This window comes from Pongo pygmaeus, chromosome X, assembly GCF_028885625.2.
Source record: "Pongo pygmaeus isolate AG05252 chromosome X, NHGRI_mPonPyg2-v2.0_pri, whole genome shotgun sequence".
Classification (NCBI taxonomy): Eukaryota; Metazoa; Chordata; class Mammalia; order Primates; family Hominidae; genus Pongo; species Pongo pygmaeus.
This window is the reverse complement of record NC_072396.2, coordinates 7,481,371-7,500,968: the sequence shown is the minus strand read 5'-3', so window position 1 is coordinate 7,500,968 and position 19,598 is coordinate 7,481,371. Positions and strand designations below refer to the sequence as shown.

Genomic DNA, 19,598 nt, shown 5'->3' with positions numbered 1-19,598 from the left:
TGTTAAGGGAGACAGCAGATCTTGTCAATTCCCCATAACTCACAGTTAACAAAAGCGTTCCCTGATGATTCCATATGTTGATGCTCAGAGGTAATTCTGGGCCAAGCACTCAGAGCACAACACAGATTATTTCACTCCATGGACGCAACCGCCTAGAAGGTGTGTGGCATGACTACATCATTAGGATCCCATTTTAGAGGTGTGCAAGCCAAGGCCCAGCAGGCTTATAAGACATGCAGTATGAATAGGATCCTCATTTTACAGGTGCTTTACCCAAGGCTGCTAGCTTCCAGAGTTTCTGGCTAGAAAGCTGCAGAGTTGGGGTTTCCCGAAAGGCCACCAGGCTTTAGAGGACCTGGCTTCACTGCCTGGGCTGCCTGCCACCTCCCACACCTAAAGCATCTCTCCCCCCCGCCCCCAGCTTTAAGGCCACCACCGTCTGCAGGTCAGCGGCTATTAAATACGTTTCTCCAATAAACATCCTATGTTAGACAGGCTAAGAAACTTGTCCCAGGGCATGCAGCTGAGCTGGGAGTTTTCTGCAGGTCTCTTGGGTCCCCAGAGCCCTAGGTCTTGTATGAACATGGGGGTAGGAGCAAAATCAGGCCTTCCCATGTGTATTAATGTTACTCCGTTCTCACACTGCTATAAAGAACTTCCCTGAGACTGGGTATTCTATAGAGGAAAGAGGTTTAATTGACCCACAGTTCCACATGGCTGGGGAGGCCTCAGGAAACTTACAGTCATGGCAGAAGGGGAAGGCAAGGCAGCAGGAGAAAGAGGTGCAAAGGAGGCACTTGCAAACACTTATAAAACCTTCAGATCTCACTATCACGAGAACAGCATGGGGGAAACCACCCCAACGATCCAATCACCTCCCTCCCTCCACACTTGGGGATTACAGTTCGAGATTGTCAGGCCTCTGAGCCCAAGCTAAGCCATCATATCCCCTGTGACCTGCACATTTACATCCAGATGGCCTGAAGCAACTGAAAAACCACAAAAAGTGAAAATAGCCACTTCCCGTCTTAACTGATGACACTCCACCATTGTGACTTGTTCCTGCCCCACCCTAACTGATTAATTGACCTTGTGACATTCCTTCTCCTGGACAGCGAGTCTCAGAAGCTCCCCCACTGAGCACCTTGTGACCCCCCCGCCCCTGCCCGCAAGAGAACAACCCCCTTTAACTGTAATTTTCCACTACCTACCCAAATCCTATAAAACTGCCGCACCCCTCTCTCCCTTTGCTGACTCCTTTTTCGGACTCAGTCTGCCTGTACCCAGGTGATTAAAAAGCTTTATTGCTCACACAGAGCCTGTTTGGTGGTCTCTTCACAGGGCCGCACGTAACAGAGATGAGATTTAGGTGGGGACACAGCCAAACCGTATCACCATATATGCTTCTTAATGACAGTTGGCTCAAGGTGTTTTTCCCGTAAATAATGCAACTCACAGTTATAAAATTGAAGATAGGTCCCCATTTGCATAGTAAGCAGGTACAGCTTCCTGAGAGAGCAGTTGGGGAGAAACCCTCGCTTTTTATATCTTTGTTGGGTAAAACATCAACCACTGTGCCTCAGGGGTGGACTTAGTGAGCATTTAAGGTACATTTTCAGTTATAAAATATGTTACTTGATTTGCAGCAAGTACCCAGTGTCCGCCTTAGACAGAAACTTAGAGGCCATCAGCCTAGACTTCCTCCAGGCACAGGGCTTCCATAACAGTTGAATTAATTTAAGCCTCAATGCCTCCCATGAGCCCCCGGGAACTCAGGCTGCCTCTGAGGATGAAAACACCCGCCAGTCTTTGGGCCCCACCTGGGGCACCCTGTAGCTTCTTCAGAGCTTCCACCTCCCTGCCAGGCTGTCCCCCTCCCCATGCTGCCCTTGCAGTTACTACAGAAGCTGCTCTCAACATGCCACACAGATTCCACCTGAGGGGAGGGGAGTGGTCACAGTCACAAGGGATATTTTCTAATTCTCCTAAGGAAGGTAGTAGTGTATGTGGCCATAGCATGTTAAAAACAATATGGCCTTTCCTGGTAAAAAGGACACTGAAGCAATGTTAAAGCTGCAAGCTTGTTAGTAAGCAGGGAAGAATATGCATCTGATGGCCTAGTGCAAGTGTTTTATACTCCTTTATTTTATTTCAGCATTTTTCCTTTCACAGTGCTGTCCCTTTAAGTGTGCCATCATCAATGGCTGTAGTCATCATTTGATCTGAGGAGTTTAATTACTTGTTTAGATCCTTATTCCACGGATTTAGGATGATTTTATCTAAATGGTGAGGAAAAGTGTCTGTCTGCACAGTCCCCTACAGATTTATAATCCCACAGTTCTGTATCTTTTAAATTAAAAGCTCCATGACATTTTAAGCTTTAAATAAACACTGTTGAAAGCATTTTTAGAGGATACAGCTGTTTTTCTGCCTTTGTCCACACTCCTTTCTTCCTGTTCACACACTTGCCTTAGTCGCAGTTCTGCGGAGCACCTCCATCGTCCTGTCTGCCCTCTGTTCCTTCACTCGGCTTTTCAAACCCGACAGTGGTGTCTCACTTGTTCGATGCCTGCAGTTTCCTTTTGTCAGTCTTCCTCTCTCAACTACTAGAACAAACACTCAAGGAAGTAAAATGTGCCGCCTCACTGCCAATCCGTCCATCTCCTTGCCCTGAGAGCCCTGGCTCTTTCTCCCCCTCACAGAGAAGAAGAAAATAAAAGGAGTGCTCATGTCTGGGTAACCCTCCCTTAGAGGAGGCTTTTCACCGCTCAGCTGTTGAGGAGGAGGGTGGGCCAGCCCTTCCTTCTGTTCTGCAGCTTCTGTAGGGAGACCGAGTGCAGGATGGGATCCAGGAAGGCTTGAGTTACTCAGGTTGTTACTTGAACTTCGACTTCTACAAACCAGCCCAGACTTTTCTAAGAGTCCTGTCTTTTGTACTCTCCTAAAGGGCTTTGAGCCCTCCATTCAGGGATTGGGCCTTCACAATCTGCAGTATCCAGAATGGTGGAGGTTCTGAGGTTTGTTTGGTGTGTTCTACAGCAAACTTAATAAAATACAGCTTGTGGCCAGGCACAGAGGCGCATGCCTTAATCCCAACACTGGGAGACCGAGGCTGGAGAATCACTTGAGGCCATGAGTTTGAGACCAGCCTGGGCCACAGGGCAAGGCATCCCATGTCTACAAACAAAAAATAAATGAAAAAAATACAGCTTGTGGTAGAAAAGCAAGGAGAAAAACATAGTGCTGAAAATGAAATGGCACCTGCAGATGCAGCTGTGGGTGGACTTGCCAAGAAAAGCAGAGAAAGAACAGAGGAGGGCTCTTCTTGTTGCTGGTAGCAGTCAAAGCCAGAGTATCCATCAGGAGGTGGAGAACCCAGGGGTCTTCTGCAGGGAAGAGAGCCACAGAGGGGGTCAGTGCACAGGAGGAGGAAGAAAGATGGGGAGTGCAGGGCAGGGGCCACCCAAAAGCCCAAGGAAGAGCCCAGTCCACAATAACCAGCCTCTCCTGGTCCCCAGTGTCCACAGGGCAGACTGGGCCCAGCCTCAGCCCCATCCCAGGAGGAAGAGCCAGAGAGTTCCCCAGGCAAGTGCAGTGAGCCCTGGGACCGGGAGAGAAGCGTGCACAGAGGCAAAGTCCGCACAGAGGCAAAGTCCACACCGTGGCAGCCAAAGCAGTCAATGAGCCCAGTCCTCTGAGTACAAGGCGGCAAGAGCCCTAGCCGATACTGCAGGTGCAGTCAAGAGATGCAGTTTGGATGCTGCTGAAGGAACATGGTACAGGGCCACACGGAAAACTTTTTTTCTCAAGACAGCAGCACTCTGCCCTTGGTTCATTCAGGAATTTTGCATATAGGTGGTGGATATGGTTGACTGCCCAGGCCTTGTGTCTACACAGATGACCGTTCACCTTCTGTAAGAAAGATGCAGGAGACAAAGCACAAGTGGCCCTACCATTGCAGCAGCTCACAAGAGACCTTCCCGGCCTCCTCCATGTGTGACACAGCGAATCCTGCCCTGTGGTGCAGGCAGCTCTCTGCATGCCTATCTGGGAGGAGCAGATATTTTGGAGTTGAAACCTGCCATAACTCTCTTTTTTTTGAAGACATAATTTTGCTCTTGTTGCCCAGACTGGAGTGCAGTGGCACGATCTTGGCTCACTGCAACCTCCGCCTCTTGGGTTCAAGTGATTCTCCTGCCCCAGCCTCCTGAGTAGCTGGGATTACAGTCACGTGCCACCATGCCCAGCTAGTTTTTTGTATTTTTAATACTGACGAGGTTTTGCCATGTTGCCCAGGCTGGTCTTGAACTACTGAGCTCGGGCAGTCCTCCTGCCTTGACCTCCCAAAGTGCTGGGATTACAGGCGTGAGCCACCGCGCCCGGCCCATAACTCTCTTTTAATCGCAGTTCATACCCTGCCAACTTTCAAAACACATCGAGGCAATTAGAGACAAGCATGCATGCCTATGTGCATGTAAGCATGTGAACATACATAGGAGTATGAAGACTTACATGCCTCTTGGATACACATAGCCTTCTCTGTGCGTACACATTACTTCCCTCAGTGTGTCCTGGGTCTCCCAGATACTATCTTACAGGGAAAAAAGTAGTATTTAGGGATGATTATTGTATTTGTTTATGTCATTGTGGGACAGTTAAAGGCCATTGAGATCGCCTGCTCTTTTCAGGACTTGTTGTTGGGTCCAGCTGTACAGATTCGAGGTAGACTACGTCCTGCTAATGCTGCTCCACACCCTGTGGGAAGGCTTCAGTGCTAAATCTAGAACAAGTGGTCAGTCTCCTAACTGAATTTGAATCCAGATTTTTGTCAGATGCATCCGTGTGTCTTCTTCTTAAATCAGGTGTGAACAGGGCTATTTCCAGCCTCTCGGGTTCAGGGACTGCCTCTATGCCACCGCAGACTGGAAGACAAGGACTCCGTCCAGGCCTCGGGATAGCCTTCTGCCTTCACTGGGGCCTTGGGGGGATTGTCACCAGGCAACACTCAGCTCCATGGAGCTTACCTGGGTTTGAAATTCCACTTGGTAAACATTCCTCTGTGTTGAAGTATTTCTTTTTTTTGGCATAATGCCTCCTAGCAGGTCAGTTAGTTGGTTCTTCAGTAAAGTAATCTTTCTAGGCCCACACTGGAGACAGAGTTGGGAAGACAGTTAGTGTGTAACAAGCGTGCTCTAGGAGGCTGGCACTAGAATGTTACTTATGTGCTCTGAAGTATTCATTCTGTAAAGTAGGATTATTTCACTGTAGTTGCATCCTCAGTAGTATTCTTATTGGTAATATGAGTGCGATTGATACTATGTATATATTAAATATACATACAGAAAAAACACATGAATAGAAATGGGTGTGAGCTAGTACTAGTTATTATGTTGTATGTAGTGTAATCTAGCGTATATTAGTGGTACTGGTACTATTATTAGCAGTATTCCTGTTCATCTTGTGTAAGCGTGAGGAAAGCAGGCACCTGCAGGTTCACTATGTTTCTGAGGCTGTGCCCTGAGTAAGTGCCGAGCCGGGAGTTAATTCTCAGGTCAGCTTTCACCATCCCGTGACAGCCTGTGCATTAAATGTTCTGTTCTCACCTGGGAGCTTCACAGCAGCATCCTGGCCAGGCATGGTGGGGATTCATCCCACTGGGCAGTGGAAATGTCCTTGATACTAGTGGGCCGTGCAGTGGACTTTGTCAGCTGGTGCTGGCTTCCATGTTGTTGGGAACACCGAGTAATGATGCCTTGTGCTATCGAATGGAATTGACCATTCCAAGGATATATTTAGATTCAAATACGTACATTTAAACAGAAAACACAATAATACAGATTTCATTTCTCTCCTGAGTTCTGAATTTCCAGATCACAACTCCAGACATAACTCCAGCAGCCTTGAGAGGAGGCTGCCCACGGTATAATTTAGTGAGAATGACCTGCAAGCCTTTCTCCTGTTCACTTAGGTCTCCACAAAAGCCTTTGTTCATGGAATGAGACCTACACAGTGTATGTTTATGCAGACCTGATACAAGCTTACTGTTCATACAGTATGCACTCTAAAAATCTCTTTTTTTTTTTTTCCTGCAGATACTGAACAGCTGTATTCAGTGGTGTTTCAAGAAATATGTGATCGCTATGACAAGAAATACAGCTGGGATGTAAAGTCCCTGGTTATGGGTAAGAAGGCATTAGAGGCGGCACAGATTATAATAGACGTCTTGCAGCTCCCAATGTCCAAAGAGGAGCTGGTGGAAGAAAGCCAAACAAAGTTAAAGGAAGTGTTCCCCACGGCTGCGCTCATGCCAGGTGCGGTTGCCTCGCTGTTTGCAGGGTTATGTTTGTGACTATTAGCAATGGTTTTGTAAATCACCTTTAAAGTCTAGCGTAGGGCATGCTTAGTTTGTCCTCTTTTCTTCAGTCTCTAAACTAAGTCCCTCCTGGTGCTCCTGAAAGAGTTTGGCTGATGCTGTGGGATGCTATGATTCAATTTTCTCTTTAAAAGCTTCTTAAAATAATATGCGTTAGTTTCAGTGATTTCTGGGTTCCAAAAACATTTGAGTATTGTTTATATTACTATATATAAAGATTATGTTAATGACGGAATGTCTTCAAAGTTTACCTTAATAGATGGTTTTGCCTTTTTCTTTTCAAAATCAGATATAGGATTAATATTTCAGCAACTATTCAAACTTTAACAAATTGATAAGCAGCTAAATCTCCCCAAAGACGCTTAATTTAAAAAAAAAAAAAAAGTAAAAAGTCGTATTCATTTTTAGCCTGTGTGTATGCCGTTCAGCCCTTTCTTTACTTGTATCCAGTTTTCTTCGGAAAGGAAAGACAACTTTGTTCCCTCCATGCTTGTTAACTGACATTCAATCAGAACGGGCTTGCCTGCTGCTCCTTGTTCAAGAATGTTCTAGATTACAGACCTTGAAAATAGACTATTTGAAGATTTTTCTGGGATATACAGGATGAATACTCTGTCTTTAGAATTCCTGGTGCTAGGGGAGAAAAAAAACAGCAGTTATGTGAGTAATCTTGGATTTAAAATGATATTAAGATGAAGCATACCTACTTTTGAAATGTATGTTATTATTTATACATATGTCCAAACATGTGGATTGACCATTCCTGGGCAGCACACACACACATGCAAACACACACCCTTTGTAATCACTCTGTCTGCATCCGCTGAAAATGGTAGTGTTTGTGAATCTCAGGCATGGGTACGAGCATCGTGATACTCAGTTCTCTGCATCTAGTGTCTTTCTGCACCATTTGCACATGAAGTTACCTTGATAAGTCTTGGTGAAACACATCCATACAGTTACTATATAAAAATTTAATTGTGGTAGGACACAGACACACACACTAAAATTTACCATTTAACCTATTTTAAAGTGTGCAGTTCAGTAGTGTTAAGTCTATTCATGTTGCTATACAATTGACCTCCAGAACTTTTTCATCTTGCAAATCTGAAACTTCGTGCTCATTGAACAAGTCCCCATTTCGCCCTGCCCTCAGCCCCTGGCAGCCACCATTCTACTTTCTGTTTCTAAGATTTTTACTACTCTCTGTACCTCAAATAAGGAGAATTATATAGTATTTATCTTTTTTGATTGGTTTATTTCACTTAGCATAATGCCCTCAAGGTTCATCTATGTTAGAGCATGTGATAGGATTTTCTTCCTTTTTAAGGCTGAACAATATTCTATGGTATGTTAGACCACATTTTGTTTATTCATAGTTCATTTGTTGAGGGACATTTGGGTGGCATCCACGCCTTGGCTGTTCTTGTGAATAATGCTTATATAAACATGAGTGTACAAATATCTCTTTGAGATCCTGCTTTCTAGTCTCTCGGGATATACCCATAAGTGGAATTGCTGGATCCAATGGTAATTTTATTATTAATTTTTTGAGTGATCACCATATTGTTTTCCATAGTTGTTACACCATTGTATATTCCCACCAAAAATCTACAAGGGTTCCAATTCCTCCACATTCTCATCAACACTTGCCATTTCCTGGATTTTTTTGATAGTAGTCATCCTAATGGGTGTGTGTTGATATCTCTTTATGGTTTTGATTTGCATATCTGATGATTGGGGATGGCAAGAATCTTTTCATTTGCTTGTTGGCCATTTCTGTATTTGAAGAAATGTCTGTGCACATCCTTTGCTTATTTTGAATTTTTGTATTTTTGTTTTTATGTTGTAGAAGTTCCTTATGTATTTTGAATGTTAAGCTGTTATCAGACATATGACTTATGACCATTTTCTCCCATTCTGGCTCCCTTTTCGCTTAGTTGTTGGTGTCCATAAGTTTTTGATTAGATGAATTTGACATATGTCGTCTCATTTGTCTAATTTTGCTCTTGTTACCTGTGCTTTTGGTGTCATAGCCAAGAAATGATTGCCGATTCCAATTTCATGAAACTTTAACTTATGTTTTCTTCTTGGAGTTTTAGTTTTAGGTCTTACATTCAGGACTTTAATCCATATTGAGTTAATTTTTGTGTATGGTGTTAATTAGAGTCTAGCTTCATTCTTTTGCACGTGGATATCCAGTTTTCCCAACACTATTTGTTGAAGAGACTTATCTTTTCCCCATTGAGTAGTCTTGGCTGGCTTGTTGAAGATCATTTGACAAATACGTGAGAGTTTATTTCTGGGCTATCTATTCTATTCTATTAGTATGTAGGCCAGTACTACACTGTTTTGATGAATGTGGCTTTGTAATATGTTTGGAAATCAGGACATGTGAGACCTCCGATTTTGTTCTTTTTCAAGATTGTTATGGCTATTTGGGATCCCTTGAGATTTTTTATGAATTTTAGGATGTATTTCTCTATTTGTGCTCAAAATGCCATTGGGATTTTGATAGGGATTGCATTGAATCTGTAGGATTGCTTTGCGTGCTATGAATGTCTTAATATTAAGTCTTCCCATCCATGGGCATAAGATGTCTTTCAATTTATTTGTGTCTTTCTTTCAGTAGTGTTTTGTTTTGTAGTTTCAGTTTACAGGTCCTTCACTTCTCTTATTTCTAGGTATTTTATTCTTTTGATGCTATTATAAATGGGATTGTTTATAATTTTCTGTTCAACTTGTTCATTGTTAGTATATTAAAATGCAACTGATTTTTGTTTGATGTGTATTCTGCAACTTTGCTGAATTGGTTTATTGGTTCTAACAATTGGGTTTTTTTAAATATGTTGAATTGTAGTCATTTATATATATATGATCATGTAATCTGTGAACAAAGATAATTTTGTTTCTTCTTTTCCAGTTTGGATGCCTTTTGTTGTGTTTTCTTGCCTAATTGCCTGGCTGAGACTTCCATTATTATGCTGTCGAGTAGTGACAAGAGTGTGTATCCTTGTTGTGTTCCTGAACTTAGAAGAAAAGCTTTAGTCTTCATTGAGAATGATATTAGCTGTGAACTTCTCATATATGGCCTTTAATATGTTGAGGTAGTTTTTTTTTTTTCTATCCTTAATTTGACTGTTTTTAATCATGAAAGGGTGTTGGAGCTTTTCAAATGCGTTTTCTTTCTGCATCAATTGAGGTTTTTTTTTTTTTTTTTTTTGGTTCCTTATTCTGTAAATGCAGTTTCATATGTTGAACCATTTTTGCATTCCACGAATAAACTTCACTTGTTCATGTATATGATCCTTTCAATTTGCTGTGGAATTGTTTGCTAATATCTTATTTAGACTTTTTAATCTGTGTTCATCAGGGATATTGATCTGTATTTTGTTTTTCATATAGTGTTTTCCATGTTTGGTAGAGTTCTCCAGTGAAGCCATCTGGTCCTGGGCTTTTCTTTGTGGGGAGATTTTCTTTCATTACTGATTCAGTCTCCTTACTACTTACAGATCTGTTCAGATTTTCTATGTCTTCATTTTTTCCCCCTTCTCAAAATCATCAGGGATTCTCTATCTTCATGATTCAGTTTGGGTAGGTTGTGTGTTTCTAGGAATTCTTTTATTTCTTTTAGGTTATCCAATTTGTTGTCAAAGGATATGCCAACAAATGGTATTCTCCTTTATTTTTGTGGCATTGGTTGTAGTGTTGCCCCTTGCATTTCTGATTTTAGTCATATGAGTGTTTTTTTTTTGTTTGTTTTTTAGTTAATGTAGCTAAGGTTTGTCCATAAAGCTACTCTGTGACCGAGTGTCTTTTGTGACTTTACAAAGCACTCATGATGTATGAGGCATGCACGTGTCTTATTTCTTCCATATCTACCCAAGCCTTTCACATGGTTTTCCTTCTACACTTTTTGTTCTGTATTCTAAGATATACTTGAAATATGTTCTACTGCAATTCTTAAAAAGAAAAAAATGTTTTATCTAGATAGTCTGGTAGTTTGGCTGGAGTGCTAGTGAATCTGTTTTATAGAATCTACTTGGTGATCCCATCAACGTAGTGTCTTCATTCGGCTTTCTAAGCGAGCAGGTATCAGATTAAGTAAGGTGCCAATCATAGAAACTCGTAGAAGGTGAACAACCAGCCAGGAGCTAGTTCTTCAAAGATAGTTCAGTCCTACAGAACTTATCTAGATGGCTCTCTTTTCTTTCTTTACTACTTTTTGACCTCTTTAACTTTTTTTTTTTTTGACTTGACAAATCCTGTTTTTTGGCATATGATTTGTGTGTGCATGTGTGTGTGTGCACACGCATATACTTATTTTAACTTTTACTAGCCGCTCAGTTGCGAGTAGGGACTTTGATACTGAAAGTCTCTCTTTGAAAATGATCATATCTACATGCCACATACACAATTAGCTGTGCTTTGACAGAGCAGAGTATGCAGAAGACTTGAAGAGTATACAGAAATGCACAAGGTAATGCTGGAGAGAAGAAACTTAAAATCATGCTGGGATGCTGGCTCAGATGATGTGCATGGACAGTGGTCAGATGATGTGCCGCTTTGATATTCTGAAACGAGTTAGGTGTAGGATAAGACAAAATTATTAGAAATCATACTTAACCTTAAGGGAAAGCAAGCCAGAGGAGGACAATTTTGGACTGAATGTATAGAGCAGAAAGATAGGCCGTGCCTAATTCCAATCCAGAAATGTGTTCTTCCTTAGGGTTTCTGCTCAATATTATGCCAGTCACAAAAATGAAGATAAAATAGCTCTTCTGTCCTGAAAGAACATTCTTGGAGACCTAGTTTCCATTCATTTTGCACTCCTCCCATCTCCTCTTTTATCTGGGCCAAACCTGAATTCCCCTTGGAAGGTGGCCTTACAGTGTCATTGCTCTGGTGACTAGATTCAGAGAAACTTGCTGCTGTAGTCTTTCTTCTAGGTGTTCATTTTGCTCACTTACTACTCTGTTCCTGTTCTTAAGGTGTAGATGATAATATAACCCTTGACTTTGTTTCTTTTCCTTCTGGAAGTATTTTCTGTTAGGGTATGTTAGGTTGTGGAAATGACCTTGAGCTCTTTAGAAAAGAAAGCTGTCTGTAGGGAGGGCTTTTTAATTCAACATCATTCTTTTTCACATGCTTTCAGAGGGACAGCCGAACCCAAGGAGGTATTTAGCAAGTTAAATTGCCAGAGTGAATGGTAGATTACCAGGGGAAGCAGCCCCTGATCATGCTGCAGGGGCTGTCTGCTGTGATTAGGCTGCAGGAGGGTGTCTGCTTGGGCCAGTCACCAGGGAATCAGCTTGATTATGCTGCAGGGACGTGACTACCTGGGCCAATAACCAGGGAATCAGTCTGATTATTCTGTGGGGGTGTGTCTGTCTTGGCCAATCACCAAGGAATCAGTCCGATTATGCTGCGGGGGTGTGTCTGCCTTGGTCAGTCACCAGGGGATCAGCCTGATTATGCTGTTGGTGGGTGGGTGGTAGGGGGCGGGGGGGACGGGGTGGGGTGAGGTGGGGGACGGGTGGGTGTCTGCCTTGGCCAGTCACCAGGGAATCAGCCTGATTATGCTGCGGGAGTGTGTCTACCTAGACCAATAACCAGGAATCAGCCTGATTATGCTGCAGGGTGTGTCTGCCTTGGCCAGTCACCAGGGCATCAGCCTGAGTATGATGTGGGGGCATGTCTGCCTGGGCCAGTCACCAAGGAATCAGCCCCCTGATTATGGTGCAGAGGTGTATCTTTGGCTTGATCATGGTATAGAAGTGTATCTTTGCCCTGATTATGAAGCAGAGGCGAGTCTGCCTGGTCATGGTATAGGAGGGCTCTTTGCCTGGGCCAGTCTAGCCACTAAGAAGACAAGGTGGATCTAATGGACTTGAAAGATGAGGCAGAGTGTCCCTGATGCACTCGCACATCAGCTGCCTATTTGCTATCATCACGTTTCTGGAAGGTCCTCTCTATGAAAAGGTGGGTGGGCCTACGATGTCCTCAGTGGGAAATCCTTTTGAGCAGTTAGTTCTGTAGACATTTCTTATATGGCTTCATGGTTCCGTGTAAACTGTCGGTCAGCCAAGGCTTAAATTATTTTAGGAAAATAAACTTTTAAATTGTGGCAAAAATTTTAGAGGAAAAAATGCATGTGGTTCATCTCTTGTGAGTTTTCTAGGGATTTTAAAAATAGGTACCATATTGCAATTGGAAATGTATGTCACATTACTTAAAAAAAATCTTCACTTAGGATATCAGAAAATCTTGTTTAAAACATAGCCTATGCTGGTTACCTCCACTGTATCTTGAACAAATCCTTTCAGTAATGAATTCCTTGGGACAGATGAAATTCTACATTTCATTATAACTCAGCGAGGGTAATTTGGATTCAAAGACCAATAAGAAGAAAGTTGGTGCCTTTTATTGTGTAGAATCCCCCAGGCGTTTTTTCTGTTGTCCCGGCAAATAACGAAATGAAGGCGGAAATAAGTAAGTTCTTTGAAACCAATGAGAACAAAGACACAATGTACCAGAATCTCTGGGACTCAGCTAAAGCAGTGTTTAGAGGGAAATTTATAGCACTAAATGCCCACAGGAGAAAGTGGGAAAGAGCTAAAATTGTTCTGCTTTCCCATGTGTTTTCACTAAGCATGAGATTCCTAGAGGAAGAGCCCAGGGCGTGGTATCTGGGCCAGTAGAAAGGACAGCCTGCCTTGCAGATGTGCTCCTCAGCCTGGCAGGCTCTCCCCTGCATCTCTTGGCCCTCACCGCCTGCACCAGGTTCTTGGTTTATTTTCTTACACCATTGTCTTCCTGGCTGTTAACAGATACACCCCCACTCTTTCCATTAGGAGCATCTGGCAGGAAGGCACTCATCCTCTGGAAGTCAGCTAACAACTTGCCTCTCTTTCCTCTGCATTCTTGTGCATGTAGTGCTGAGTGAGTGCTCGGGGGGACACAGGAGAAAGGTCTCTTTCCTAATGGAGTATGTCATCCATGTGGGGAGAGGGGACAGGCTTATCTGCAGCGTCCAAGTGAAAACCCATGGCAGGAAATTGTTGCATAGCAAAATGAGAAATTCAGGAAAGAGATGCCAAAGGGATATAGAATTAAGTAAAGCAAGATATTCCTGGAGTAGTGGCCGCTCCTGGGGTAGGGGGTGATCTCGGGGGAGTCCACAAGAACATAAGAGATACAGATGAGAGAAGCCATTTCAAAAGGAAAACAGCACCTGTGGAGGATTCCAGTCAGCCAGTGAGTTTGCTTCTATACAGCATGAAGCCAAGCTTCTCATGGCTCACAAGCTTCAGAGAGGAATTGTGGCTATATGAGTTAAGCTTCTTATTCCCCAGCTCATATGTTTGCTTTCTGGATAGGGAGAACCATTGGAATTTTTAAAAGGAGGTGTGTCAGAATGCAACCTGTACTTGGGGAGAATCCTCTGGGTTTGTGGCACACAACGCCTGCAGCCTAGAAGAGATGGGCCAGAGGAAGGCCAGGGTGATTGTAAAAGACATGCACCCCCCTTGACTGGGCCATGAGGTGTCCAGACGGAACATTCTTTGGAGTGTGTGTGTGAGGGTTTTTCTGGAGGAGATTAGCATTTGAATTGGTGGATTCAGTAAAGGAGATTTTCCTTTCCAATGTGTCTCATGAAGCACATCATTTTTCACATCATGAAATTTGTCACTAGAGGAATGAAAGGATGGTCTTAAGTAGGGAGAATATCCCTTTAGGATAAAAAAAAAAGCACACAATCGTGATATGCTTTTTTTTCCATTGGAGACACAGTCTCATTCTGTCGCCCAGGCTGCAGTGCAGTGGTGCTATCATAGTTCACTGCAGCCTCGAACTGCTGGGCTGAAGCAATCCTTTCACCTCCGCTTCTGGTGTGGCTAGGACTGCAAGTATATGCCACCACACCCACTAAGGTTTTTTCTTTTTTTCTTTGTAGAGACAGAGTCTTGATATATTGCCCAGTCTGGTCTCAAAACTCCTACCTCAAGCAATCCTCCTTCCTCAGCCTCCCAAAATTCTGGGATTACAGACATGAGCCACCACACTGGGCCTTTTTGTTTTCTTTAATTACACAAATTACAGTTGCTTCACACAATACAAAAATATATAGCATTAAAATTGGAAGCCTTTCTAACTCCCACTCCCTGGAGGTAACCGTTACTGTGTTTAACTATTTAAGGTACCTCATTTCACCCCTTTTCTTATGATGCTTCTGTGTTTGTGTGTAGACCCACACGCACACAGAGATATGCTCACCTCCACTCACCTACGTGCACCTTTATGGAATGAGGCCGCTGACATAATTCACCAAGATCCAAAGCAAGTACATATAGATTAATGCGACAGAAATCCCAAATGTTTTAATTAAATTGTTAGTCAATTTTCTTTTTTTTTTTGGAAGTAGGTCTAACGAAAGTGAGGACATCTTTTTCCTAGGCTCTTAAGTGAATTGTCACTGTGGCTCCCTGAAATGCTGGACATCCCTTGGGATGGGAAGGCACTCAGAGCACTTCCTGCCTGGGAGCACTTACAAGGTGGCATTAGTCCGTGCAGTGCTAACATGATTCTTGTGTCAAGGACAGCTTCCAGAAGACCTCAGCAAGCAAGCTGTGCTGCTTTGGTTTGTCCTCCTTAGTGATGGAGGTATTGTGCTGTCCACACCCCTACAGTCCTGTAGACTTTCATATGTCCACACTGACACAGTCACATCTCTTGTTCTGTCTCCTGTGCCAGTGGCTTCAGGGCCAGCTGTTACCTTTAGGAACCAGAAAGCACCCAGGTCAGCTTCCAGGCCAAGAAGGAAGCCAGCAGAAGAATTATAGCCCTTGGTTTATAGGCCGCTCTGATAATGCATTACTTTCTAAGTCTGGGCAGCAGGCCTCAGTGTTGAGGGACAGTGTAACACCTAGGTGGCAGGAGCCTCGCAGAGGATAGGGACCCATTTGTGTACATGTCACAAACTGTGTCTCCACCTGCCTGTCATTCCTGGCCTCCCCTCAGCCACATTTATCACTTGGTGCTGGGGCTATGCCAGTTAGATCTACCCACGGTGTTGGGGTTTCGGGTCTCATTAGGATGGACAGTGCCTAGGAACCCCAGAACACATTCTCTGTGCCATGTTCAGGAAACATACACCTGAAGAGTATTCATGCCCCTTGTCCTTGTTGCTGTCCACTATGGTCGTGTTGGCTCACAAGCATTGAGGACTCACTGCATGTCATGCTTTCAGTGCTTTCACTCATGGGGGTGTGTGTTAGCCTCCTGCTGCCGCTAAGAAGCAGTCAGTCTTAGCACAGGGAATGGCAGGGAGGACTGCAGGGGTCAAGTTACTTGCCCAAAAGCTTGCAGCCTCTGATTATGGAGGCTGGTCTCAAACCCAGGTGGGGAATGAAGAGTCCATAGTTCTTAGCCACGGTGCTTTACTGCCCCAGATGATGTGGCGGTGACCTTCTGTTGAGGTAGACAACATCAGAGTACAAAGGGGAGAAGATGTGTTCTGACACAGGCCACAGGGCTGAGCCCTTTAAGGCCATATATAACCCATGTGTAGAAGTCCCCAGTGCTCGGGGACTCTGCCTCGTCCAGCTCCGTTTCTGGTGGTGGTCTTGATTTGGGGCACTCAGCTGATTCTCAGTCGCTGGAGAGGCTCTGCTGGCAAAGCTGGACCTCAGGGATTTTTACTTAGGCAGATTGTACTCCTTGGATAACAGTACAATTAAAGGATACACACAACAAGCGAAAAGGAAAATTGTACGCTGACAGTCATGGTAACACATTCAACTTACGCTGTGTTCCTTTTCTGTTTAACAAATCGAATTAGCCCCATGTTCAGGAAAATTTATGATCGTAGGGAGGAAGAAGCCCATTTGCCAGTCAAATGTAGATGAAGAGCCTTTAAAATTCTTACTCCCCTTTTCCTTTAAAGTATCAGCTTATTGGCCAGGTGCAGTGGCTCATGCCTATAATCCCAGCACTTTGGGAAGCTGAGGCAGGCAGATCACGAGGTCAGGAGATCGATCGAGACCATCCTGGCTAACACGGTGAAACCCCGTCTCTACTAAAAGTACAAAAAATTAGCCGGGCGTGGTGGCAGGCGCCTGTAGTCCCAGCTGCTTGGGAGGCTGAGGCAGGAGAATGGTGTGAACCTGGGGGGCGGAGCTTGCAGTGAGCCAAGATCGCGCCACTGCACTCCAGCCTGGGCGACAGAGCGAGACTCCGTCTCAAAAAAAAAAAAAAAAAATCAGCTTATTCGATGATGTATATGGACATTAGTCCTCTTTTCTGAATATAGTGACTTTCATAGGCAGCTAATTGCCTTGTTATTTAGTAAATTGTAATGAAGACATCCTAGACTAAGGAGAATAAGCTACAAATCTTTGCTTCTGATCATCCTAGATATTACCTCACTGTGCATGTGGAGATGTTTCTCAAAGAATTACAATTTATATTTTTTGCTTTGTTTGTTTGACACAGGATCTCACTCTATTGCCAAGGCTGGAGTGTAGTGTGCAGTCATGGCTCACTGCAGCCTTGACCTCCCTGGCTCAAGTGATCCCCCCAAACCCAAGCGATCCTCCCACCTTGGCCTCTCAAGTAGCTGACACTTCAGACGTGTGCCACCATGCCCAGCTAATTATTTTTTTCTTTTCTGTAGAGACAGGGCCCTACTATATTGTTCAGGCTGGTCTCAAACTCCTGGGCTCAAGTGATCCTCCTGCCTCAGCCTCCCAAAGTGCTAGGATTACAGGAATGAGCCACCACACCTGGCCCAGTTTCTGTTTCTAAATGTGTGGTGGTTCTCCTGTGGATTTCTAAGTCTTTAGGAGTATAGGATAATGATTAAGAGAAATCCTTACCTCAAGGACCTCTCGACTCAAAGGAGAGCAAATGAGTAGATAAATGACCACAGTGGGTTGAATCAAGTCACTGTCCCTCCGGGAGGAGTGTGCTCACAGTATAGGACAGCACTGTGGAGCTGCACAGACAGGCTTTGAGGGGTGTTAGGTGCCAGCACTCTCTGCACACTGCAGTCAGGACGAGGGAGTGGGGAGGGCGGTGACTTTTAGGTGAGCAGCCAGGTGTGGAGCGCTGCCAGCTTGCCCCAAGTGCCAGCACCCGCTCACAGCCTCCTGGTGCCAGTAGTGGAAATGGTTGCACAAAGCAACCAATGAGAAATACTTTCAATTTTCCATCTGCCACACAGAGAAGGTAGGAGAGGCTTGCAAAGGGAATAGCATCCGGTCCTTTTGTTACTTGGGCATGGAAAGTTGGGGTTTTCCTTTTGATTGAGTTCTGGGAAGTCAGCATGAATCGGCTTTCGGTTCCCTACCTCCAGACCCTATTCTCCTGCTTCAGTATGATGTCCCTAGAGTTGTCAAATCCATAGAGGCAGAAAGTAGAATGGTAATTGCCAGGGGCTGGGGGAGGGGGATGGAGGTTTTAGCATTTAATGGGGACAGAGTTTCACCTTGGGGAGATGAACAAGTTCTGGACATGGATGGTGGTGATGGCTCTACAACAATGTGAATGTCCTGAATGCCACAGAATTGTACACTGAGAAATCATTAAAACAGTACATTTTATATTGTAGGTGTTTTACCACATACAACAATAGTTATTCTTTTTCAAATGGCAAGAAGCCATTCAAGGATTTTGGAGTTGTGTTTTGGCAAAGCTCCTGTGCAGATGAGGTAGAAAGCCTGTGGTGAGTAGACACAAATGTGGGTTTTCACATAAGTGTTGTGGATAAGTGCATCTCCTCATCCCCAACAGAATCATACACTCTATCAGGGAAGACAGGTGTCTCTCGTACGCCCCAAGCACCTGGGTCATGGGGACTTGGGCCCAGTGTCATGGGCAGGTTTGAGTGAGGTCAGGAGCGCCTTGCACCACGCCTGCTCTCCTGAGGTGGTTTCTGCACCACTTCTATACGGTGGGAACTTTCATCTCCATAGCATGGTAGACACAAGAATACAGGGAAATTCTTACTCTCTCCTTTCTAGAGGATTCCTTAGAGAGTAGACTGTAAGAGCAAGACTTTAATATTTGAGATTATTGACAGAGACAACATCAACAGAAACTCCTCACAACAAAGCTCTAGCCATAAAACTGAAATTTCTATGAAATACTTGCAAAAAAATATTAACAATAGGAAACTATGATATTTTATAGTAAGTAGTCCACAAATTAGGTTAAGAACTTTAAAATTAGTTTGGGATTACTATAACTTAAAGTATACTGTTATTTTTGTCTTATTGTTGAATGCATAAGGCAAAATGAATCCATTTTTGATGTGAGTTATTTAAAAGAAGCATACTTTTCTGTTACCTCTTATTTGTGAAGAAATTGAAAACTGAAACTCTTTCCCAATCTTTATATCATTTGCACTTTTATGTTTGTTTTGTGACATAGTCAGGGTTGTTCTTATTTGCATTATATAGGTGAGGATACAGGTTCAGAGAAGTGAAACAGAGAAGGAGAAGTTTGACCCTGGCCTGGTAGGCCATTACCAGGCTGCTTTTGTTGAGAACCTCAGGTATGGCATTCTCTACAATGAGTTAAATGCCTTCTTCAGATTGGGTTTTATAATACTTGTGCTTGTTTAGGTAAGAGAATTTACATTGTTTAATCACGTAGAGAGCTGTAGTAGAAAATCAGGAAAATTGAATGAGCTATTATATTAACATTTCCTAGTTTATATCTTTTCCTTTGGCTATTAATCATAAGCTATTTAAATAGCTGTTTTGTACATTGATTTTTATAGTGACACATCCTTAGAAGTAGCAACCTGAAAAGTGACTCAAAGTAAATGAAATTAGTACTGTAAGCAGCTTTCTGGCAAATCAAAGGAGACACAAAATCAAATATTTTTCTGAGGATGGTCAGTATTTTGAGATAGTTGGTCAGGTTCTCCAGATCTTAAGAAAGCCAATGGAAGAAAAAGTCCAGTTAAGGCCGGGTGCGGTGGCTCACACCTGTAATCCCAGCATTTTGGGAGGCCAAGGCGGGTGGATCACTTGAGGTCAGGAGTTTGAGACCAGCCTGGCCAACATGGTGAAACCCTGTCTCTATAAAAATACAAAAAAATTAGCTGGGCGTGGTGGCGGGTGCCTGTAGTTCCAGCTACTTGGGAGGCTGAGGCAGGAGAATTGCTTGAACCAGGGAGGCAGAGATTGCAGTGAGCTGAGATCACGCCTCTGCACTC

At 43.7% G+C, this 19,598-nt stretch overlaps 1 protein-coding gene across 6 annotated transcripts in view; it reads left to right on the top strand.

The window, feature by feature from the left end:
- Positions 1-19,598, top strand: part of PUDP (pseudouridine 5'-phosphatase) — a 377,730-nt gene that overhangs the window by 34,947 nt on the left and 323,185 nt on the right. For 5 of the 6 annotated variants that reach the window (XR_010125477.1, XR_010125476.1, XR_010125475.1 and 2 more), the window contains exon 2: positions 6,093-6,311. Coding sequence is in view for 3 of the 6 variants with exons in the window: in XM_054471286.2 (XP_054327261.1) it covers positions 6,093-6,311 (219 nt within the window). In the remaining 3 variants the exon portion in view is untranslated. The remainder of the gene's footprint in view (positions 1-6,092; positions 6,312-19,598) is intronic. The other variant, XM_054471288.2, reaches the window with a different exon arrangement.